At 43.1% G+C, this 25,149-nt stretch overlaps 1 protein-coding gene across 4 annotated transcripts in view; it reads right to left on the bottom strand.

Moving 5' to 3' along the window:
* LOC136295446 (glypican-5-like) overlaps positions 1–25,149 on the bottom strand; it is a 331,561-nt gene that overhangs the window by 287,572 nt on the left and 18,840 nt on the right. For all 4 annotated transcript variants that reach the window (XM_066193972.1, XM_066193970.1, XM_066193971.1 and 1 more), the window contains exon 2: positions 19,777–19,938. In XM_066193972.1, coding sequence (XP_066050069.1) covers positions 19,777–19,885 — 109 coding nt within the window. In that variant the 5' untranslated portion in view covers positions 19,886–19,938. The remainder of the gene's footprint in view (positions 1–19,776; positions 19,939–25,149) is intronic.

Raw genomic sequence — 25,149 nt, 5'->3', positions numbered from 1 at the left:
ATTTAAAGCTCCAGAACTTAATACCATTATAATACTTACTGCTTATGTGTTCTTTTGCACTGGCATCTAAACAGTTAAAATACTTTTATTTGAAAATACACTTCAAAATGTATGAAAACAAACAAATAAAAAAGACTGGAAGATGTACTGAATGACGAGAATGTGTCAGAGGATACTAAAACACCCAAAGAAATCATCAATAGGCAACATGAGTCACCATACTGCCAAAAACACTAAAACCAACCTAGTGCATCAGTCACAGCTTTATTGGTCTGGAAAGAATAAAGAGCCTCTCGAGCCAAGAGATGTTAGTGCATTAAAAACTGCACTGGATCAAAACACTAGATATAATTTCACTAAGGGGAATCAATGAGGAGCATGGAATTTACATGGGGTTTCTTCATCCAGAATACACGAAGTCAGCATCTGGCTTCTTTTACTAAAAGTAGCTTTCTTTCACCTTTTTCTTTAAAATTTTTTTTGGAATAGCTCATTGTTATGCTGTGTAGCCAAAATCATTTTATTCTGCTGGCAAACACGTTCAATATGGATTTAATAAATAACACGACTGGGAAAGTAGTTAGTAAATGTAATTTTTCACCAGGAGATTTTGCTGCCTACAATGAGAAGCTATCTAAGGTTAGTTTGAGACATTGACATGTGTATGAACGTTGATGTTTTGGGCTGGGTTATCTTACTAACAAGGCACCAGGCACATGACTTTTGATGTCCCAACAGCAGCATTTTGATTTGAAAACACAATGAATGCCAAGTGCTGCTAATGCCGATCTAGGTGGGATTTGTAGCTCTATTTTTCTGGAATTCTAACATTATCAACGGGAGTCTTTTGATTGCAGGTGTAACTGCAAAGCACACGGGTTCTGTTCCAGGGTAAAACAGATCCTTTCAGTCAGAGATGCTGACGAACATTCACAGAGTTAAGATTCAGTCTGGCTCTGATTTGAATCAAGTTGATGAATTGTAAATAGAAACACTCTAATCCCACACAGGGACAGCAGGGAACTCCCAGAGCCCCTCTGATGTGCTGAATGGGTTCTTTTAGAAAGGAATGCCACACTTCAAGAATGCTGATTGAAAAAGATTTCATTTTCCATTTAAAAAAATAGGAGGAGGGCTTTTTTTCTTTTTTTAAATTCTCCCTAGCACCAGCCAAAGATACGCACACAGAGTTTTGATGAATTCTGTTCCTCAATTTATAAGCAATAGCGTCCACATTACACAACGTTAATGTGCCTTATCACAGCGTGTTTTTCCAGCTATTTAACAAATCACACAAGGTCATTGCTCAGACCTTAAAAGTAAAGATGTTGCATGTGGAAACCTCCTGGTGTAAACGAACTGAAATCACAAGGCACGCTCTTTTTGGTCAACAGATAATACGGGTTCAGATTTGCTGGTGTCAGAATTATTACCTACATTTTCAAAACAGATTTTAAGCAGAATGTAAGTGATTCTCAACCTTTTTTCTTTTTATTCTTCAGGGAACGGTTTGGTATGACCCTCGCGTACATCTCAATTTGATCTATGATTTTATATTGACTGACCACTGTCAGAATAATTTTGAAATAAATTCTGGGACTTGTTCCGAGTTACAAGGTTTCAAAAAACAAAACAAAACAAACCATACAGCTGAAGTTATCACATGGTTTTCCACTGTAAAGGATATTCATGCTACTTCTCTAGAATTGCCACTTCTAAAACATCAAATTAAAAACACACTAAAGATCATGCTTTAATTAATACAATTTAACCCAACAACATTAAATTATTCTCAAAACAAAGTGGGATGAAAAATATTTAGAACTTTGTTTTACACAATATGCATATTTAAAAGATCAATTACTTTTTTAAAATTGAAGAGCAAAACTTTAATTACGAAAACGTCAAGATCCTCCTCCCTCTTGCAACAAAAGTGCAACCAGAGATAAAACCAAAGATAGAATTTAAATTGAGTCCAAATTTGAAAATAAAAGGATGAACACATCCACAGTTCTCTATGCTTGTAAGCTACACTGGAAACAAAAACAACCAACCAGAAATAGCATCCAAATACTAATAAGAAAAAGCCTTTTCTCACTTACAATTCTACACAAATATGAAAACAGTTTCAGATAAAGTTCCATTTCCCACATCATGGATCAGTAACTGCATCAGTTTTAAATAGCAAGCCAAGATGAGAATGTGTCCAAATTACTCTAAAGGTCATCATAAAGGCTTAATTCCATTTTTATATCCAATTTTTTATTCAAACAAATTATCACGCATGTGAATCTGAGAAACCCAAAGGTTAGCGTGTAAACAGACTTGAGTTACTTCACTCAAGTGCCCTCAGGCTGTTGAAACTCATATCCTGGCAGACCAATAAAACTTGTACAAAATCAAAATGCTTGATCTCCAGAATGCTGAGTTCTTTGGTCCCAAGCCAATAAAGAACCTAACCATGTGTCTATCTGTCTTTAGAGCACATGAATCCAGGGCTGACCCTGACTTGTGCAGTCAGTGAGCCACAACAAATGGCTGTGGAAGGAAGATGAGAATGAGGAGTTGTCCTGAGGCATCAAGAAACTTATTTGAACAACAATATATTGAGTGCTCAGATTCTTTTTCGGCCAAACTGGACTGTGCAGCACAGCCCTCCTAGGCTGGATGACCCCAGCATCTTAAGCTGATGTGCTGCAGACACTGAGTGCCACGTTCCGCCCCAGCTGAGGCTGAGCCCAGCCCAGGACGACTCCAGCTGCGATGACACTCCTCAGGGGTCACACGAAAAACTGGACAACTGCGTGGAAATGCTCTCAGGAGACTGAAAGCTAAACATGGCTGTGAGGAGAGATACCACAGCGAGGGGCCAACCAAGCGCACTCCCCACTCACGGCATGCGCGCGGACAGCACTGCGTGAAGCACAAAAACAAAACGTGACAGCTCACTGTGTTACAGCAAAGCTGGCCTTAAGGTGACTGCTCTGCTGCATAACAGAAAATCAGACATTCGCTAAAGAAAAGGAGCCTGTACAATTAGGAGTCAACAGGCAGGAGCTGTTTGCAATCGTGCAGCTGCCTCTGAGGAAGGAACGTGTTGGGGGGTCAAGACCTTGTCTTTCTTTCTCTTAGGGATTTTCCTCCCATTTGTTCCTGAGACAATAACGACCATACTTAAAAGAGATAAAAGATGTAGCCACGGAGGAGAGGGAGGAGTGCAGTTGGCTGCTACTCACTTACCTGTGGGGTTTTCTCTTGGGAAGGGCAGAGATACTCTGAGATTTGGCCGGGGCGTGAGGGGCTGAGCTCAGCTCTTCTCACTCTCAGTGTACTAGTTGGAAAGCAAACCAGTGTGCATTTCCAAGCCAGAACTACAGTTTAATAGGAAAATTAAAATAAAGGCAAAAAACACTGGCTTTAACTGAGAGTCAGGATACAACCTGGCACCCTGTTGGTCAGGGTGGTGGTAGCAGTCCCATTAAATGGTGGCTGCAGTCCTTTTGGAGTGACAGATGTGGTTCTGTTGAAGCAGTGATCCTGTAGAGGGGTCTGGTCTTCCTCTGAAGGTCCAGTGGCGGCTGTGTAGCTCTTGTCCCCTGGGAATCCTGTAGGTGAAGGCTGGCTGTGGTGTTCCAAACCTCAGCTTATATCCAGGTAGGAATGCTTGGTTCCTCCCCCTGGGCGAAGCATCTCACAATGGGATGGTGTCATTTTATGAGTCATGCAGTGGGACTTGACGGCCCATTAACAGAAGACACCCCCGAGGGAGTTATCAGGGATGAGGCATGGAAGAGATAAAGAACACTGCCCCACCCGCTTTCAACAGCTTAGGAAGATGGTGATGGAATACAGACTTTTGGTTACGTTTTACATTGTAACCTACCACACTCAGCATCGGAGGACAACTGCGGAGCTGTTGCTTACTGCGGAGAGAACTCGCTGCCTCCACCTGAGCCCGGCCCTGCACTGTTTCTCCTGCCCTGGGTGAGCCTTTGCTTGTGAAGAGCAGCCATCACACTGGGATCCTATTAACCCCATCTGAGTGGAAACAACCCTCACCATCCCTTCAGGTGCCTCGGGGGAAAACCTGAACCCAGGACCCTAAACGCTCTCGCCTCCTGGAGGGCACGTCCCCCCGGGCTGCAGACACCTCTGCCAGGAGAAGGGGACTGTCTTCAGAAACTCACCTTGGGTTTGCCACACGGTAATCTTTGGTCAGGACAAGCAGGCAGTGGTGCTGATGCAGCAACAGCACATCCATTCTCCTCTCTCAGGAATGGACGTGGAAGGACAATGCATTCTGTGAGCAGCCTCTTGCTGGGCCTGGGTGCAGGTGTGTGGGGCTGCTCCCCAGCACTTCACACAGGAAAAGTGCTTGGATACCACCCTAACAGAGGGAACTGCCTCCCTCATCCTCTCCTCATCTACCAGCCTTTCCCACTGCAAGTGCACCCCAAGTCCTCAGAACTCTGAGGTACTGGATAACACAACTGTTTTTGCTATTTTAAGCAATGCAGATTGGTGCATTCACATTTGACTGTGCCTCCATCCTGTCCAGCCTGTAATCTTACCACACAAATTTTTAAGCAACGTGCAGTGCCAGAACAGCTCCGTTCTGATTCCTGCTTAAACAGGGCCCTGTGCTACACCACCAAACCCAGCACATGGTCTGGTGGCTCTTGAAATGACAGCAGTCCCAAAAGGTGTATCACAGTGCGTGAGGGGAAGAGTGGGTGGGCTGGAAGCCTGCACCCTGCTTTTAGTATTTCAGTTTTATTGATCTTGAAATAAAAACTCACTAAAACTTGCTATAAAGCCCATCAGTCATAAAATAAGATCAAAAGCAGACCTGCAGAAAAGATGTCTGCTTGAGGAAAAGACCTTGATGATGGTTTCAGAAATACAAGAAAGCACATCCTTAAATAATGTTTATAGCCTCAAAACTGCTCTGTTCAGACAGATTATAAAATTAGATAAAACTATCTATTGCCTTGAGTGATGACAGGAAAATGAACGTTTCATCCTCTACAGAACCAGGAATCTTCAGATAAGATTTGTCTCTGCCATCGCAAGATAAATCACCATGGGTCTCATGCTGCTGTAATTTACACCGCTTACACCTGGTGTAACTCCAAAGCCTTCACTCAAGTTACTCTACCTGCAAATAGCCATAAGGAGAATCAGGAGATACAGAGAGATAACTTAAAAATCTTTGAAACCTTCATTAGTTCTCTGCATTTTCCTTGAAGCTGTGCCATCCCTGGCCTTATTTTATCTTTGCGATTCATCAGTACGTTATTTCGAAGCCTACAGTGGGTAGATGTGCAGGTACGTATTTCTTTTTATACAGCTTTTTCTACATGTCCTATTTGTCCTTGAATTCTTGGGTATTCCTTTCTGCAAAAATAAAATCATTGTTGAGGCTAGTCTTGCTGCTCTGACCTAATGAACATACTTAGGAAAAAAAAAGGGAGGGAGGAAGTTTGGTGAATACTTAAAAGAGGTTATAAACCTCATAGCACATTAGAAAATATCTAGATTACAATGCAAAAAATTAACAAATTCTGATTTAGATCATTGAAATGACACTTCTTGTTCTCCAGTTGAAGTGTACCTGACTCACTGAAAAAAGTCCTCTCCAGTTTGAAGTTAATTGTACAGTCAGAAGAAATGACAGCTGACGCTATCAAATGCTACATGCACGTGGTCAAGGTACGCAAGAAAGAGAGTGACTGACCCACAGAACCCACACGCACACAGGAGCTCCCTACCAGCAGGACAGAATTAAATAAGGTGACTTTTCTTCCCCTTTAAACCAACGTGCCCAGCTCCAGACTCGTCTGCTGCAGAAGCAAACTCTGGGTGTGCCTGAGCTCCTGGGCTGGGCTGGGTGAGTGGGATGGTGTCAGGTGTGTCACTGCACAGCAGCCACAAATGCCTCAAAACAGAGTTGGGATTGAACAGTAACACCTTTGCTGTAAGGAAGGCAGATTGAGAATATTGGAAAATTGAAGGTTAGTAGGGAAGGATGGCATCTGTTATTACAGGATTTGATACCTGGGACCCAGAAATTCTTCAGCCACAGAACTCTGAAGGTCTCAGACAGAAAAACAGTCCACTTTGCTTCCCCACTATACTGGCAAAGCTGGTGAAACAAAATATCTCTATTTTGTTTGAACCCTAACCTTCTCCCATACCCTTTGCAGAAGTTACTCTGCACATACGAATATCAAAGTATTGGTCCTCTTCCTCCATCTTTTTCAAATTTTGCCACCACACACAGAAGCAGCAAGCATGAAGCAGCCATGACAAACAGTCTCAAAGTCTGGAGGGGGGTGGTGGTGAAAGAGCATTTTTGCTGCTGTATTTAGCATGTAAGCTATAACATTAGGAGGTCATAAGAATAATTTTGTTTTCAACAAAAATTAACTACAGTGGGTTTTGGTTCTTTATACATTTACTTCCTCTGCAGGACTAAATCTCCATAAATTGTATTATTAAATCCAAATAAAAAAGAGCACGTGCCTGCCTTTCTTTGCATATGTACATCAGTATTTTACATTTTTTGTATCTCACCTGTTCCTTTGGCACTTCCTGACTTTCTCCTGTCCCCCAGCAGGACTCAGTGAATGATCCTTCTCTCAGGAATCCATTTTTGCAGGTTGCCAGGAGGAGGTTTTTCAGTAATGAGTTCAAGCTGGTTCGTACCCATTGTGGTTCACTCATTTGCCACTTAACAATACATTCCATGGCACATCCCAATGAAGTAATCTTCACTGGGGAAACAGAACCCTTCCCTCTTCTTTGGAATCGTAATTGAAAAGGTTTCGTTTCATTCTATTGGAGCCAGGGCCCAAGCTCAATTAAATCAGTGCAAAGATTATCAGGGTTTTTAATTCCTTTTGCACTACAGCCAAGGTGAATGCTACGTTCTGTTTGGTAAAGACTACACACATTTAAATCAGAGAAGACTTTCTCATTCCTCTGTTTGCAGGTAAAAAACAATATTCATCTTGGTAAGAGCTACTTCATCACTCACTGGTACTGTTTCTACCTAATATCCACATCTGCCAGCACTATTCAGTGTCTTCACACTCAGGGACAGCACCTGCATGCCTGAAAACTCTCACCTTACATAAATCCTTACAGTGACTTCAGGACAGCAGTGGCTTCAGCAGGAACTTCTCAAGGAAACACTTCTGAATCACTACAATTCTCTTTATTCCCAGGGGACAGATACACTCTGATTGTTCCCAAGAGTACTGAAATTAGTTACATACATGAAGACCAATATATTCATAACTTATCCAAAAAATCAACAGAAGAGCAGTCTGGGTTAAAAGGATACACCCTCCTGCAGGTGGTCTGCTGTTTCTTTAATTTCACATTCATTTGCTAGTGTCCCAAAAACATCAGCGTTTTTGGAAATAAATTTGGCGGCTGTCACATTTTCTGACCATTTTTTCCCAGCTGACTATACCTGAAGAAGTTAGTATTTCTGGAGTGTGAAGTTTAAAGCATTAAAAAAATTAAAACGACTCCTTAAAGTTGTTTTTTTATATTTGTACCTTTAGACCTACTCTCCATTCTGTGTGCCATTATCTTGTCTGCAGTGTTCCAGCATTTTACACCTCATGTTTACAACCACCACGTGCTTCTTTTCTGCCAAGTTTAGTGAAGAAGGAAGGGTGCAATGTGCTACAGGAGGTGAGTCCTGCCAAACCCCAATAGCCTCTTTTCACCCCACTGGCTCTGCAAAAAGAAATGCTGCAGATTTAGCAGTCTGTAAGAGCATTTCAGAGACCCACACATCCCTGTGCTTTTAAAATATAAAAATTTCTCACATTTAATGTGAACTGCACACCTATACGACTGGCATCTGGATCATTTCCTGCTGAGTCAGATGCAGAAACAGTCGATTTTTGGCTTCTAGTCCACAGCAAAAAACCAAAAAAACAGCTCTTTGCCACATACCAAACCCTCTCCTTCGAGCAATCTGCACGGGTAGAAACAGGAGGAAGGTATTCCAGAGAGATTACACTGTATTTTCCGTTCTGACTTTCACACAACCACCTGGCCCAAAACTACTAAGAGAAAAAAGGGGGACATAACACACGAGGAAGTGATTAAATGCATGTAGGAAAGACGTTCTAGCTTAGATAACTGGTTTCTGTCTGCTTGTCAGCTGTGATTTCTCAGAATGCTATTTATCCACCCAAAATTACTGCCCAGCCAGCTGTATGAGCACTGCTGGGTGAAACAGGACTCTGCAGCTGGGCTGGGGCAAGCTAAGCCTGCCCATGGGGAGAAGGAATGAGGAGGGGTTCCCAGAGCAGAGACTTCTACACAAGGTGCCAGTGGGACTCAGGGCTTCAAACATTCCAGGAATCTCTGGCCATGCGTGGAAAATGCAGATACTACGAGGAATCCTTCCCAGAACATAGCTCAAAGGGGCAAAAAGAGATCTAAAAGTTTCGTGTTTCCACACATGCATCTCTAAAATCCTGGTAGCACAGACATACAATGTATTGCTACAAAAAGCCTCTATCCCTGTCCACAGCCTTCTGTTTACAATAAATGCTATGAAGCCCAACAAAAGCAATAATAGAAAGGGAACAGAAATTATTATATCCCCTACAGACATACCTCTTTCCCACAGCAATCTAAAAAAGGCCCAAGGAAGGTCTCACAAACATTTTACAGCAGGTATCAGAAAAAACAAAAGTTACACAACTGCAAAACAGTCATGGCAAAAAGGGTAAGAACTGTCAAAGCTCTTCTTTCTATTAAGAATCCACGAAGGTTTGCATCAACGCTTACCTTCCAAATGTAAACATCTGCAGAGATTCTAATTTTAGCACGGTACAAAGACAAAAGTCTCAGTGCAGGAAAAGGATGAGAGCCAACCTCAAGCTTTTCTCTTTCCAATTAAAAGATTCAGAGCAGACGAAGTTATTCTCAGCAGGACAAAGCTATTGGATCCTCTCACATCTGAAAAGAAAACACCCTTTAATTGTTACAAACAGGCCTGTAAGACTGAGGGGAAGATCTGGGAGTATGTAGGGAAGTCACAGCCCACAAATTCCTTACTTCCAAGTCCTAGAAGAACAGGTTATTGCTTTCATTCAGACTCACAGCAAAGCTGAGAGCTCCTCCACACCACGTCTGAAGAACAGGGGAGGGTCAACGGGAAGCTGCTAGGTAGCGGCACCAATCCTTTCCCCACTCAAATGGATGGGAAACAAGGCAGCAGATTCTATCTACAACCACACAAATCTTCCTAATCCCGAAATCTAAGTGTAGAGAAATGTCTTGAGCTTTTTGTCAGGCTGGTGACAATTAAGAGATTCAGTACTTCATTAAGGAAGCCCCAACTCCCATGAAAACAGCAAACAAAAGGCATAATCCAATAACTGCTTCCAAAATATTTACACTCCATCTGCACGGCCCAAAGTGCAGAAATGCAATCCAAACAGATGTCCATGAAAAAGGCACAGGACCAGGAATCCACATTAACTTCAAATCTGTTATGTTGCATATGTCATTTCACAGATATTCTGAGGACAGATGAAAAGCCATGTCCATTCAAAAATCATTTGGAAGAGTCAGTTTTAGTGAGAATTGTGTTCCCGTACCATGGATTTGAGCGGACGCCTCTACATGGTTATAGCACAGCATCTACTTTGATATACTGGCATTTCCTTAAAAATTCCAGTCCCCCCACACTGGTGTCACAGGGCTGGTCCAAGTGCTGCCCCAAAGCACCCCTGACAGCCTTGCCATGGGGAAATCACACAATCCCCCCCCCCCCCCCCAAAAAAAAAATCACAAAAAAAGGACACAGTCACAGAAAAAACACACCGGTGGGGTAATTTCTTACCTCCAAAGTCTGCTACAATTCTACAAAGTTTTGAATGTGCTTTGTCTGAAAGTAAACACAGGAATAAACTCATTTAAAATCCAGTACACCTCTTTTTAAATTAAAGTATCCTCCAAGCCTGCCAACCCCAATGCTCTCAGCTGATGGGTGACCAGGGAAGCCAGGACACTCCAGAGTATCAAGAACATCATGAACGAAGATCAAACACGAATTCTGAAATCTAAAAATCCCAACATAACTCAGAAGACTCTCTCTTACACTGACAAACACGATCCTCTTGCTCTGACACCCCCTCCCTCCCTCCCTCTGTGGTCCTGTCTGCTGTGCCACAGGAACTGTGATGTCCCCAGGATTGTCACAGCGACTTAGGGCTTTATTTGCAGCCCCAGCCCATAAATACAATACCCCACAACAGCAACAAGTCACTTTCTGTTAATAACTGTGTGAAAATTTTCTTTTCTTTTCTTTTCTTTTTTACAACTAAACAAACCTAACAGTTTAGATCAGTAATGGTTTATGTTACTAAAAGACATACATTCAAATGACTCTGAAAGGATAAAGAGATCACATCTGCATAACAGATTCATCACTTTGGCTAAAAAGCCCAAAATAATCTAAGTCATTCTACATTTGCCTTCTAACCCCGCAATGGCAGTGTATATGTAAACCTAAAAAAAAAATTTCATTTTCTGAGTGTAATATTTCTCCAGAGTCTACAGCTGGCACACTGCAAACTGAAATGCCACCATCACTGGGGCCCAGAGCTGAGACTGGACTCTGTTTCTGTTTCCTGTGCTCCCCTGAACAAACTTGCTCTGAGATTCTGCTCTCTTCACCGTGCAGTCTCAGAAATTTTAACTCTGAAAATGCAATGGTGAAAACGAAGATTTTCCAGTAAATTAGTCATTTTGCACCAGGTTAACTATAAGGGTTTTACTCCTATTTTTATTGAACTGCCCAACATTTACGATATTGCAGTACCAATACTCTTGCTCAAAAAACATCTACAATTTTGGGTCCAGCAATGGCCTAAGAAAATGCCTCTCCTGTTTTCAAATTCACGAGAAAAGGACTAATAAAACAACAAAAAGGAGTTTTAAACAACTGATCATCTTTGGGAGAGAAGGATGTGTAATAAAAAGCTGAATTATCATTGAAATACCCCCAAACTGACAGCCAGTGGCCTTTTTATTCCAAAAACCACCTTGATAAAAGTAAAAAATAAATCCTTTGTGCAGGATCTTCATCCACTTACACTCTTATTCAAAAATCTGTCAGAACACGTTCTTTCTCAGGGCTTCACCCAGCTCTTTCTCAAAATGTGAGCCTGACTTTGGCAAGCAAAAACTTGAGACTCGGTTGTACGGAGAGCAGTTTGATTTCCGATGATTTGCTGAGGCACTCCCACAGCCAGCAGCAGAAACACTGGCCTGAGGGACTGTATGAAATCAGACTGGGCAGTAATGATGGAAATTTCCTGATGGAAACACCACGTGAGAACAAAAAGGAAATAAAGGGAGAAAACCACTCACCTTCTAGTCCACAGCAAGGGGACGACAGAAATCTCACATCATGGCTGTGAATTAGGTGTGCAGCTCCGAAAGAAAGGACACTAAAGGTGATACCAGACAGCCAAGCCCTCAGATTCATTTGCTCACTTTGCTTTTGCAGGCTTTTGGGCCTTTTTTTTTTTTTCCCCAAATGAACGAACACTTTCTCTCCAGCCATCTTTGTGTTTTCTATCTCAACTAACACCTCCTCAGTTTGTTGGGCTACAGTTCTACCACGTTCTTCTACTCTGAAAACACAGTCAACAGCCTGACAAGGTAGTGGGGAGAACAAAGGGGAAGAAAAAGATAAATACAAACACCAACAGGTGAAACACACACAGGGATAGAAGACAACCAAACACATGATCACACGACACGTGTGTGTGTGCTCGTTACATTTCTTGTTGTAGCACCAAGACGCCCTACCCACATTGCCTGAAAACCAGCTATAAACAGATGATGGAGAGACTGTCCCTGCCCCAAACTGCTGACATTCTAGGCATCAAATGGCAGCCACAGCCAGACAAGCTCAGGAAGCAAGTTGACATGATGATGATCAAGGCTAAATGGGTGATATCTTATCTAGATGACTTGCTGTTTCCTTTTAAACGCATTTAATGCTTATTTCTCTCACCGCCTCACGTGGAATCATACTGTCCTGTCAAAGCCTCAGGCCAAACAGTTCTGTAAAGTCTGTATTTGATAAACTGAATGTTACAAAGATATCTGAACAATACAGCACTTCTGCTTAGCAGTCAAAGCACTGCAATTCCAGTAACCAGCCAAAAACCTCAATACTGGTAAGTATATAATGATTTCCAGCGTGAGCTTCCTGCAATATTCTCCAGTCATCCACAAGCACAGGTCTGCATGTGCACTCCTCAGAAAGAACCGCCCCATTCCACAAACCCAACCTGCACACAACGCACAGGAACTCTGGTAACAGTGAGCCACTCACAGAGCTGGGCACTCCCAGGTGTGACTGCTGACTGCCACTGGATGAAAGGTCATTTCAGTGGAACAGGAGAAATCCACCGTTAACAATACAGTCAGTACCTCCAGTTACCCCATAAAGACCTATGTGGACATGATCATTACTAAATTTGGTTTGCAGGACAGTGATTTCCACTCTATGGCTGGAATTAAGCATCCTTCCTAGGTTTTCATTTATTTTCCCGCTTGATTTGAAAGCAAAAAGTCATCAGAATTTTCCTATTTCCATTATTCCTCTGATTCTTCCTATGTTCTTTCAAAGACTTCTAATTTCTTCCTCCTAACAAGCTGCCCAAATGACAAGTAGCAGCCATGGGATACATTAATGCAATCAGAAAGACACAGAAATTACCAAGATGGACAGCTGTTTACATTCTAGAGGAGTCAGAGATGCGGATAAAACAGCAGCATCACAGGTGGATAAATCCTGGCAGCGAAGGCACAGAGAACCTTTACAGCTCACACACGTGAGAGAGAGCACAGGAAAAGCCAAAACTGTAGCCATCTGAATTTTTATACTGGGAGAAAAAGCTGGAATTACTGGCCTGTGACAGTTCCTGACACTTAGATCACAGCAGCATGGGTTACAGTGGAAAATACAGGAGGAAAGGTGCATTTTAGCTGCAGGAGAGGAGCACTATTAAGGAAACACAGAATGGGATCAGTAGTTTGATTAGGGGAATTATCTTTCCAGTATGATTTAAATAAACTTGAAAAGGCAGTGAAAACCACAAAAAAACCATCAGATACTCGCTTTTTGTAATGTACCCTATGGGAAATGAAATGGTTCGGGAAGAATCTAGAGGCACACAGTCTTAGAGGACATAAGATGCTGGAATTAACTTCTGCACAAGCCCATTTTATGTTTAATAGGCACTACAGGAAAATTTTAAAGCTGATAATTTACTTGGGATTTTTCCCCATTTAGTTTTCAACTTGTACACAGAAATAAAGTAAATTTCTTGAACTATTCATGGATAGTAGATCACACTGATTTCAATTTCTATGAAAAAATGGAACAACACAAGGCACCAAGTAAGGAACACACTAATTCTTTCAGCAATGTACAGCATGAAAGCATCAATCTGAATCTAGAATACTGGTAAAAATGTACACACATCTTCTGAAAAGGCATTATTCCAAAATATCACAGGTAGTCTTTCAGCCAAAAAAAAAATACCACCTCACATCATTCAGAAAGTTTAGAGACAGAATACATAAGCTACACAGCGAGTTCAATAATCTCCATTCACAATATAATGTTTATTATTTTCTCACAGTCCCTGGCCCACTACCAAGATTTTCTTTTAGTTTTGCACGTTCAGAAGGTGCATAAAAGGTGAGAGCATTAGGGAATAGCATATTGCAAACTTCTTTATTTTGCTGAGAGAAGGACAAATACAGGAAAGAATTTTACACCCCCTTCCATCACCCCACATGCAAAGACTGAAATCTTAGCAAAGCCCTGGGCTCTAAAATCATACATGGCATAGAGAAGGTAAAAACCTTATAGCAATAAAATATTTGTAATGGTAAAATTTCGGGATCAATGGACACAATGGAACAATTAGGCAGTGTGTTAAAAGCAGGAGGCCTGAAGCATAATTAAACAGCATCAGCTCTTAGTCAACATTGCCAATCCTGTTGTGGCAACCAAAAGATAAGCTGGGGAGAAAGGAATTAAGGGACAGTGAGCCCAACAATGGATAACGACACCACTGCATAACTGGTACATCTTGGCCTAGCCTTGGCAAGCTCTGGCATTATGAGTCTCCAGGGTAAGAGGGAAGGAAGCACGTTCATAATTCTCACAGATGTCCCTGGCCATTGACTGCTCATGCCCTCACTGAGGGCAAAGTAGCCCAACCATGCCAAGATCAAGGACAAAAGGAGCATCTCCCACTCCTGCAGCAAACACCTCAGGAGACTATGACTGGACAAAATTCCTTCCCTTCCAAGGTCTCTAGAAATCTAGAAAATACTTGTTTTAGAGGGATCCTCTGGTGTCTGATGTTCCACTTCAGGCATCTTCCCTTCCCTGTTCCTCCCTCTGTCCATCTGCAGCACCAGTACACCCACACTGCGGTACTTCCCACAAGTGTCTGTAGACAAAGAGTGTCCAGTGAAGCACTGTGTTTGCATCCCAGCAAGGCTGCTCTTGTCACTGGGATGAATCCAGGCACCCAGAGCCCCCAAGGCAGCCAGCAGCGCTCCAGCAGCAGGCAGCTCACAGCTGAGAAGGGACATTCCAGCCTTGGACTGCATCCACAACCCCAGCTCTCTCTCCTGCTGCAGAACACAGATCCTCTGGTGCTCTGCACAGGAGGGGGACAGAAAAAATCCAGCGGAGCCTCTCTCTCTGTAGGAAATCATTTTTGTCTAGAGCCAAAACCAAATTCTGCATCCTGGCCAACTTTCAGCTCAAAGGTCAGCAGAGTACAAAACAAGTGGAAAGGGGTGGCTAACAATTTGTCTGAGTAAATGACCAAGCAGTACAGGACTACAAAAACCTACTTAGAAAACAACACTTCTGCATTTCTATAATCCAGCAGTAAATAACAGCAACCAGAAGCACCAGTGGTGAGCTTTGGCAAGTTTTTGCTGGTAATGGTTGGCCTTTTTTTCTAAATAGCTCATTGATTTTGGACTGCATCCATCTCCAGCATTGTGGCTACACTTCATGCAGGAATTTACTTCAAACCAGAGTGCACTTCTACAGCCAAGTCTTTGTTTCGTAAATGTCATTGCACTTCAACACCATTAACCAGACACCCCCATTTCAAGCTGATATTCCTAAATTCAGAAAAAAATAAGTATCAGCAACACTACGACAGCGCCAAACGAAAATGGAAAATGTTTTTGACTCCACACAGCCCTGAGTGCAGTGTAGTGTATTACTCCTTTCCGGGAGAGTTTGGATCAGTTGATTAATGGGCCCACTGGTGTTATCCATCCCAAGACCCCCTGAAAACATCCAGTCATCTCCATAGAGGCTTTCAGAGGAAAACCTTTGTGCTTCAGGAATTTATGGATAAACTAAGCATTAACCTTCAGGCATTTTACTGACAACCAGAAGCTGGATTCCATGCCTGCTACAACAAGCTTCCCTTTCCATCATTCATGTCCTTCCCAAGTGGCCAGCTTGGATCAGATGGCAACAGGGCAAACCAACGTGCATGCGCTGCAATGACAGGGCAACTGCAGCTATTAGAAACTGCAACAAGGTGCTTTCCCAACCAACATCTTCCCATTCCACAGAAAGCAGAAGGTGAGCACAGCTTTGCCAAACCCCATGGGGTAGGAGTGAGAAGAACAGAGCTCCAAAGCTCATCTTCCCTCCCGTAGCTGGGAGGACACTGGAACTGGTCCCAGAACTCGACTCTCAAGGTCAAATGAATGTTATTTCAGAAAAGGAAGACAAATTAGTGCTTTATGACCAACAAGCTTTGTTCATAGAAGCTTTCTCTTCAGAGGCTAAGTGAACAATTCCTACTGCCTACTGTAAAAACAAGCACAGAGAACAGTAATTTTTTAAACTGCTGAGCTCCAAGTTTCTCATGGTATCTCTGATAGCTGCTAATTTAGTGACTGAAAAGTGATGTAGGTTTAAAAGTATCTTGTTCTGCCCCTCTGTAGAGACCATGGGCAGAACAAATAAATTATCAGTGTTTGGATTCTCATTTCCTCAAATTAGCCTCAGCACACGATGACAGGAGCAGAGCCAAGCTGTCTGCGGGTCCTTACGTGGCACCTGTTAGCACTCCATAAAGGACACAGAAAAGGGAGGCCACGTTCTCTCTGCTGTCTGACCACAACAAAGCTTTCCTGTCAGACTATTGATACCTCCTCTGACAGCAACTTTCAGCCTGCACACCCACACTGCTCCTAATCCACTAACAATGAAGCAAGTTGCCATACTTGGAAGTGTCCCCAAGGAGTGCAGGGACTGCGTGAGGAAACTGGGGCAGGGATGGAGGACTCTGCCAAGTAACGGGTATCATTACCACAAAGACATCCATCTCAAACAAGACATTTGTTTACATGCCAGCCTAAAACAACCACTGCGACAAAGAAAACAGTGAGTTCGAAAGAGAATCTTTGGGCTATCACAGCGGAACGTGAGATACAAAATGGAAGTGTTCTGTTTCATCCTTCATTTCAAGAGTTCTGCTGGGCATTTCAGGCTGCAGCCACAGGAGCAAACACAGGCAGGCACATCTTTGGATCCAAAATGCATCCAAACCAAAGCCAGCTGTGAAGAGCCAGAGGCTGACAGGGAGGATGACCACAACAGGGGCATTCTCCTCTGTTGCACTGCTCCTGTTACAGCCTGGAGCACTTACTCATCTCCATGCCTGTGATTCCATTTGGAGCAGTCACACATCTGTCAAGGGACTAAACCCACGGTTATGACCTTGAGGCTACACCATGGACCTGAACATGAAGCGAAAGTGAATGGATCATCTTTCCATGAAACCCTCCCACGGGGCCCTGCATGCATTCAGCGTGTCAGACCCCCAGATTCTGTGTCACTGTACAACTTGGCAGGAGCTGATTCTGATGCTGCGCCTCCCAAGCACCCAGCTGGCCCTTCCATTCCTGCCCCTGTCCCTTGCTCCTGTGCTGTTTCTGCATTTTTCAGCCTGCACTCGGTGCCAGTGGGGCTCTTCCCACTCAGATCAGTGCCATCAGCACTGGAGACAGGCATTCAAGCAAAACACATCCATGCAGGAGCCTGATTCAGTGAAGTGTTTGAGCAAAAAACACTTGCTAACACTGAAAACTTTAGGGGAAAAATAGTGGGACTGAACCTTAGTGCTAAAGCTCTCCATATATATGGATTGGGCACTACCCCAAACACAAGCCTGGCCCCAGCTGTGATATATTTAATCAGGTCTTACAGGCTAGTTATTTTGCACAACTAAATCCAGCACCTGTGAAAACTGTCTTATTTCAGCTGTGGGCAAAGCTACTTATATAACACTTTCACTTTCAAGAAGAAAACCCAAACCAGTATTTCTTCAAGTCCAAAGTATCCAAGTGCACAGCTAACTGCAGTGTAAGCAAATTCGTATCTAAACTCCTACTCATGTGAGAAAGCCCCTTATTATGAATACTTGTGGCACTTAAATGTCCCCAGAACTGCCTTCTGACTTCTTTGAAAGAACATAAGGAGATGGTAACTTAAAAAACCCCAAAGGAAAAAAAAAACAAAAAACAAAAAACAACACACCATTCTCTTTGGGTGTCTCCCCTTCCAAAAAAGTTGTCTCTTTTTCCCAGTGAAATTTAACTCCCACCACTGCGTTCTCAGAGATGAACTACTGAAAATCCATTTCCTACACCACAGTAATCTTGAAAATGATTTCATCAGTATTGGTGTAACATTAACAGTACTGCCTTCCTGAACTGCAGAAAAAGCAGCTGAGATTTCTTTCTTCAGAAGCAGGCAGCAAGGCTAACTACTGCTTTGCTTTGACTAAACTAACAGTACTAAAAATGCCTATATACAAAAGTAAATTGTGCATGGAAATTGTACAAGTAAACACCACTCCTTACAAATGAATGAAGTGCTATTTTTTGTAAGTCTGAGTCAGTTCTCACTGCTGCAAGAAACATGAAATCTAAAAAGCATCTGAAAGCTTCTAAAATCAAGGTTTCCTTTCCTCAGACTGTAAAACGTGCTGTTGGCACACTCTATCATTCAAAACAGCAACAAGTGAAAACAGACCAAAAGGGCAGAGTCAATTCAATGCAAAGAGCTTCTCTCCCAGTAAATGTCTCGCACAGCACTACTCTTAGCAACAGAATGTTTATCCAGAGCAAGATAAAGAGAGAGGCTTTTCACTGACACCTGGGACCAAACCACAGAACAAAAGCAGCTCCCAGCGCAAGCCAGCAAAGTTACATTTTTCAAGTGCTCCCACCTAATGCAGACAGCAGGCCAGCCACAGCAAGTCACAACAAACAACCTATTTACCCACTTCCAGAAAACGCTTGTAAATTTAAACTGTGTGAAATGTCCAACTACCGCTTTCATTCCATCAAAAGGCTTCATCAGCAACGGACAATAAAACCTCTGGCTTGACCTAAAGGGGCTGGTGGGTTAATCTATTCTGACCTTACCTTTATTCCATCATAATACTGAAAGATTGCCTGAATGAATAACCAGCATTTAACAATGCCAACAGCCACCCTTTCACTACGCTGCTCCTCTGAAGTGTCCTCCAAGCCAATTTTTTAATGAAAGGGGATATAGAACATTTTCAAAACTTAATTGTAAAATAAACCAAAATGCCATTTTTCACTCGTGGGTAAAAAAGGGAAGATATAAAAAACAAATGCAGAAAAATCTTTTTTTCTTGCCTCTTCATGTCTCTTTCAGACTTCCACCATCACTTCTTGTCAATTTTAGCTAATATGCTGTCTCTTATTAACTGTCAGTCACATCTTTTATTTATAGTATTTTCACTCAAATGGGAGAAACCAGACAAAAAAAATACTACTGATAAAACCTGCCTTCTAACAATAGGCTTAACCATCCACGCCTCAACACTTGGTATTTTAATAACTACTGACTTAATTTCAGAACCCATTCCATGAGGGTGCTTAGCACTGAACGCAGCAAAGCAGAGCTAAAATTAAGCACATAATTAGGCCCACAGAGGTCAGTAAGCTGGATTCATCACTCACTGACTGATTTAATCACTCAACTCTCATAAGTTTAAAGTTCACAGCCTATGTTTAAATGCCCTTCTAGAGAAAAGCCTCCAGTACCCAACAGCGCAGTGCCCAGTTTTACCCAAGCGTTTTCCTCCTTCTAACAGTACAATAACAACCTGTACAAAGGAACTGAACATCCTGATATGTGCCCGTTAGAGCAAGGTACTCTTGCATTTTGTCATAAAGCAAGAGCTGTGTTCTCATTTGACGTATCAGTTAGAGCATTTATTTTTCAGCACCAACAAACAAATGCATCTTCATTTAATGCTCTACATCTGTAAATGGTTTGGCAACACAAGAGAATGTCAAAAAGCACGAGCAGCAGGCATTGAAAAGATACTTGAAAATGCCTTAAAAACTCCACTTGAAAAATGCTTGACAAATCCACACTAACCCCAGGAACAAGGCCTCAGCTTAAATCTATTTCTAATTAGATTTAGGAAGATGCTTAACATACCAGTCAAGATTAAGTGCCATCACCTTTATCCAAAAGCACAATCATCAAAGAACTGGGGAAGCAAAGCATAAGGCAGTGACAACAGCATGCGATGCAAGAGGAATAAAAATAAAGATACGAGCTTTCCTTTGGATTGCAGAGGATATTGTTATAAATTACTCAAAATGTCCTACCTTGAAAAGCTGTGATGTGACCAACAATCATGTACTTCAGCTCGAAGTTCAGTGCCTGGATGCTCTGAGTCCTCTCCCTTCGAACAGCTGCCTGGTAGCTTTCTTCCATTTTTTTGGTGCAACATGTTGGTGCCCTGTGCTGACAGATCTGTAAATCTGACTCTTAAAGCAAACGAGAAAAACACAAAAATTAGAAAACCCTTGAACTTACGCGATAAAAGCAATGCACCTTAACGTCAGAAACACTACATTTTAAATCTTGATACAAGACAAAACCCACGAGGAATGACAATGTGAAACTCAGCTGTTGTCAGGAGGACACAAAGTTGTGATTATTTCATTTGAGTAATATGACATTATCAGCTGATGAGTTATTTTTCACTGGTGAGAACACTGGACAGAAAAGTTATCGGAACACAGTCAGGGGCGCAACAGAATCAACGCCAGAAGCTGCACCATCCAAGGGGTAACATTCCCCCTGCACCCCTTGTGCTCAAGGTATCAAAACTTGAACGTGTGAGTGACAACCATGCCTCAGATTAGGATCCCATACTCACCCACGCTGTGCCTCAAGGAATCACCTATTCACCTCTTAAACTAGGGGAACCTTCTTAAAAAACCTCTGAGCTCCTAGGCAGCTCACAAAAAAAAAATAAAAATTAAAGGCACTGCAATCACTCTCACCTTGCAACTACAGAGAAAGCTGATTAAAGACTTGTAGATTGTTGCTTCTTGATTCTTGTAGAATGTTTTTGGTTTTTTTAAATCACTCCATCTTTGTTTGTATGTGTTTCAGCAAGTTTAGTACCCCTGCTAAGGAAACCTACATGACAAGAGTTGTGATGGACACGCTCAGGGTCTGTTTGTTCTACACCACGGGATTTGCAGGTGCCAGAAAGGATCTGGTGCACACTGCAGGTGAGCATTTTCTGATGCTCCACAAACACACGTTTTTAGAAGGGGAGGAAAAAAAGCCAGAGACTGTTAAGAAAGCAAATCCAAAACCAGGGGCACACACAAATACCAGAGCCCAAGGAGTCACACAGTATTAAGTCAGGGGCTCCCTTCCTTCCCCCTCAAGGCAGAAACAGAGGCCAGGAGGGAAAGGGGCCACAAGCGTCCACCTCCACCCCATCCCTCGGGCTCTGGGAAGGAGAGTTTTCAGCCACTGCAAACACCACTGGCAATCCCTCCCCACACAACACCAACAGGGCTGGAGGGCACACGGGGATGAAAACTGCCCTGACTCTCCAAGGAGCCACAATTCCTCCAGAGGACTTCCCACCCAGGCCACTGCAGGGAACCCAGACCAGGCCTTGGGATGGAAATATTAATGAGCCATCACACCTGGCCTTGCAGGCTAATGCTCACCAATGCTCCACATAACTGACAGTGAATGAAAATAAGAGGATGCACTCTGAAAAATCAGCGGACACCCCCAAAGGACCAGGCTCTGCTCAGAGCCAGGTCCAGGTCACCGGCTCACCAAACCTACAGGGAGAAGCTTCAATAAATCTCCCTTGCCAGGAAAAAAAAAACAAACTTGCACTGAGTTAGCTAAAACATCTCATTTGACTTGAAAATATTACTTCCAGTTTACAGCCTCTCTTACTTGAAAGTGCAGCTAATTTATGTCGAGAAAGTCGAAACCAAAGCAAAATACTTCGATTCGCTACATTTTTATATCAGTTTGCAAACAAAGATCAAAGTTGTCACAGGCTGAGCTGAACCAGGACACCATTTTGGAGGTGGATTTGTTTCACTCTTCAATCTAACCCCAAAAATGGGAAACAATAACTCTCTCCCCTGCAGTGTGAAGCCCCAAACTGTAGCAATGTATTTGAACAGCTCAGGCCACAGTGCGCTCCAGCCAAACCATCTTTAGCCATTCTTACCAGAACCCTCTGAAATTCGTCAAAGTTACTAAGACATAAATTGTTCTAAAATAAGAAAGAAGAGGCTGAGGAACAGAATACCAAGACTGCAAGAACTAGATAAAGGAAAGCCATAAAGCACTGGACTGTAACCAATCATATTTCCTGCAAAGTGCACGCTGAACGCGTGGACATAATACCAAAAAGAGAGGCACCAATCAAGTAATGCGTGATCATGTGAACAGTAGATTTAAAATGTATAAATATAGCTCAACGCAAACAATAAATGGCTTCTGCTCAGTCGCACTGGTTGGCTGTCCAGAAGCCCTGAGCTCCTGCCCCAAGCCCTGCTGAGCGCCGTGCCAGCAGCAGCAGCAGCAGCGGGAGGGCTGCGCGCTCGTCACCGGCTGGGCACGCTCGTCCGCGCCCGCCTGCCAGAGACGCTGGCCCAGGGTGAAATTAGCTCCTTGGACAGGCTCATTTTAACTTGGACGGGTTCCCTGATCCAGTTCGCCCCCTGAGCACGTTTGTCATGTCACAAGGAACTGGGGGTCACTGCTCTGAGCTGGCACCACCAAAGCACGAGTGAAATTGTAATGCGGAGCGACTTGGTCATACACAAACAGGGGTCCGAGCAGAGGGGCTGTAAATGCTGCTGGGCATCTGCAGTGCCGAGATGCTGGCACCCAGAGCTTTTCTCCTTACAGCAGCCCTCTGCAGTTTCGTTTGACAGGGTTTTGCAAAGCTCACACCCGTATCAAGAAAGGCTGGAAATCACAGGTGCTCCACGCTGACTGTGCTGGCCCCAGCACTCCCCTCTGAACCGAGGCACACAGGGACCTGCTTCTCCTCCAGAAAGCTCTAAGGATACAGATATCTCAGCTGGAACTGCACTCTGGGATTCCCCACCCAGCTATCACCCGCTGACGAATGCTCCAGGAGCCTGAAGACTGGGATTTGTTGGTCCAGAGCCAAAATGGCACAACAGAAGGCACTCTTAAATAGAAACAGCGCTAAGCCCCTGACAGTTCAGGAGCCTGATGTAAAACACAGAGCATTGAAAGGCCAGCAAAACAGCAAGTCCCGCTCTCCTCACAGGACTGTCAGGTCAGTGCTGTCATGCACACAGCCTGCCAATTTCATTTGCTCCACTATTAGCCTCAGGGTATCACTTTTAACACAATTATAGAAACCTAATAAAAGGTTTCACTGCTATATGTGCCCGGGTGCCGAGATTAAATTAGAACTCATTAGTAATATCTTAATGTCTCTAATAACCCTGATACTAATTTTAGTTTATCTCATCTCTTTCATCTTGATGAAGGATACCCTCTCCAACGGGAAGAGAGGAGGAGCAGGGACAGAGGGGTGGCCAAGGGGCTGAGCTCCCAGAGACAGAGCACCCCACTAGCCCTGCTCAGTGTGCTGCCCACCAGCCACGGGACACAGCCTTAAGGGCAAACTCTTCCCTTTTTAAGGAACAAAGCCTTCAATACACCAGAGAGAAAGCACCATTCCTGAAAGACAGAAGTTCCCAACAGCATCATTTCAGGATTTAACTCAGCTAATTTCCCTCTAGGACTTGCTTCCCAGCTTTCCCCAAGCTGCCTCTCATTTCCTAATGAGTAATTTGGGAGAAGCCTCTACCTCAACCACCCCTTAAAGCAGACCTAACTACATAGGAGCTTCATCCAGTCAAGTTCCATCTACAAAGATGAACAATACCACAACCTCTCAGAACCTGGTTCAGTATCTGACTACACTCATGGTAAAATCAGTAAATTTAAAATTTCTATCTAATTTCCCATGTTCCAACTCATATCTGTGGTTTTTCAGCATACAGCCACGTACCTACAAGAAGCTGATTCCACCTCCTTGATCTTCTCCCCAAAGGTATCTGAAGAAAGCAGTATGGCCTCCCTTAATCTTATCTCCCTACAACTGAACAAACCCAGCTCCCTATTCCCACGTGTTCCAGCCCCTGACCGTGATGGGAGCCCTCTGCTAGATTCTGTGCCACAGATGCAAAGCACCTGCATCCAAGGCACCTCTCTGTTTCATTCTCTTATGCATTGACTTACTGACAGAGCAGAACACTTTCAACTCTGCATGCCTGGGCTTCGATTCCAAAAGCTTTATAGCTTTCCTAAAACAAATTAATTTTCTGCTTCAGATCAGATGGAAGGATTACTGTGCTGATTATGTACATTATTTTTCTATTCAAGTCTTTTTCCCTTGAGAACTGCTTTAAACTGCAGCTCAGCTTATTTTTTAAAGTGAGAAAAACTACAGACTTTAAACCCTTGCTGTTATTATAAAAAACAGGATAAAGTATCTTGCTCCACTGTGAAAAAGTCACATTCAGAAGCGCAGGAAAAAAGGGACCTGAGTCTAAAGTATGTGTGTTTTGGAATGCATCAGTGATCCCTGTAGAAAACTACTGTGCAACCCCAAAGCAACTAATACATGCCAAAGGCATCACCTCAAGACACTTCCCTGTCACAGTTATAAATTCCTTTAGGTGTTAAATGCACAGAAAACCACGTATCCTTAGCTGACATCCATATGGCCAGCTCTATCAAAATCAACCATGGAGTATTTTGTTGTGTGTTGCTTGGACAACTTTTGGTTTTGAATCAAAAAGTTTGGGACTTCATTTTGAGCTTTGTTACAAACAAAATCTAAGATCTTGGTCATTAAAACTAGCTGACGCAGGATCATTTTCCAAAAGCAGAGAGGCCTCTTTAGCAAACAAAATTAACTTCTTTCAAAAGCTGAAGATATATTCCTTTTGTTAGCTGACCACGTAGTTTAACAGTTCTGTCTTTAAAATGCTGTACACACTGTAAAAGCCATACTCTGAAACCAGAAAGCCAAACTTAACACAAACTGATCTACCTGCACCAACTTTTTCCGAAAAGCTGACTAATTTTTTTTTTTCAAACAAGCTGAGCCTCTAATTTCCACTGCACAGAAGAGTCCTGAGCAAGCATGATCAGAGGGTGAGCTCAGTGCAATCCGTCTTCTGACAGTTTCTGCCTTTGTATTTTGACAAACATTTCAACATTATTTCCAAACAAAGCTTTAGTCCAAAGCCCAAGATTTTAATGTTGTACAAATATCTCCAAAGACTCCAAGACTGATTATGCCTTAGTTACACAGAGGAAGGTGCCAAAAGTACCTTGCACTGTGTCTGGCCCAGCTGAACAGGAGCCAACACTTCATCCTCCCTGAGACTCATCTGTCTGGTGGAGCTGCTGCCTCAGCTTGAGGAAAATCCAGCAATTAAACACAAACTAATTCAGGGGAGGAGGCCAAATCAAATGAAAAAGGAGCTATTTCCAACCAGGGCTCCCCCTGCAACTACCTGGGGCACGAGCAGAGCCCACACCGGCACAGCCACACCAAGGAAAGGCAACGCTGCCACTGTAGGCTGCTCCGAGTTTGTGAGGTTCTTTCGTCATCAGCTCTTGTGCCCCAGCCGTGCTGAAACCATCAC

Source organism: Chamaea fasciata, unplaced genomic scaffold (genome assembly GCF_029207755.1).
Source record: "Chamaea fasciata isolate MVZ Bird 193981 ecotype frontalis unplaced genomic scaffold, bChaFas1.0.hap1 SCAF_11, whole genome shotgun sequence".
NCBI classification, from domain to species: Eukaryota; Metazoa; Chordata; class Aves; order Passeriformes; family Sylviidae; genus Chamaea; species Chamaea fasciata.
The sequence above is the reverse complement of the archived record's forward strand: the minus strand, read 5'-3'. Positions and strand labels throughout refer to the sequence as shown.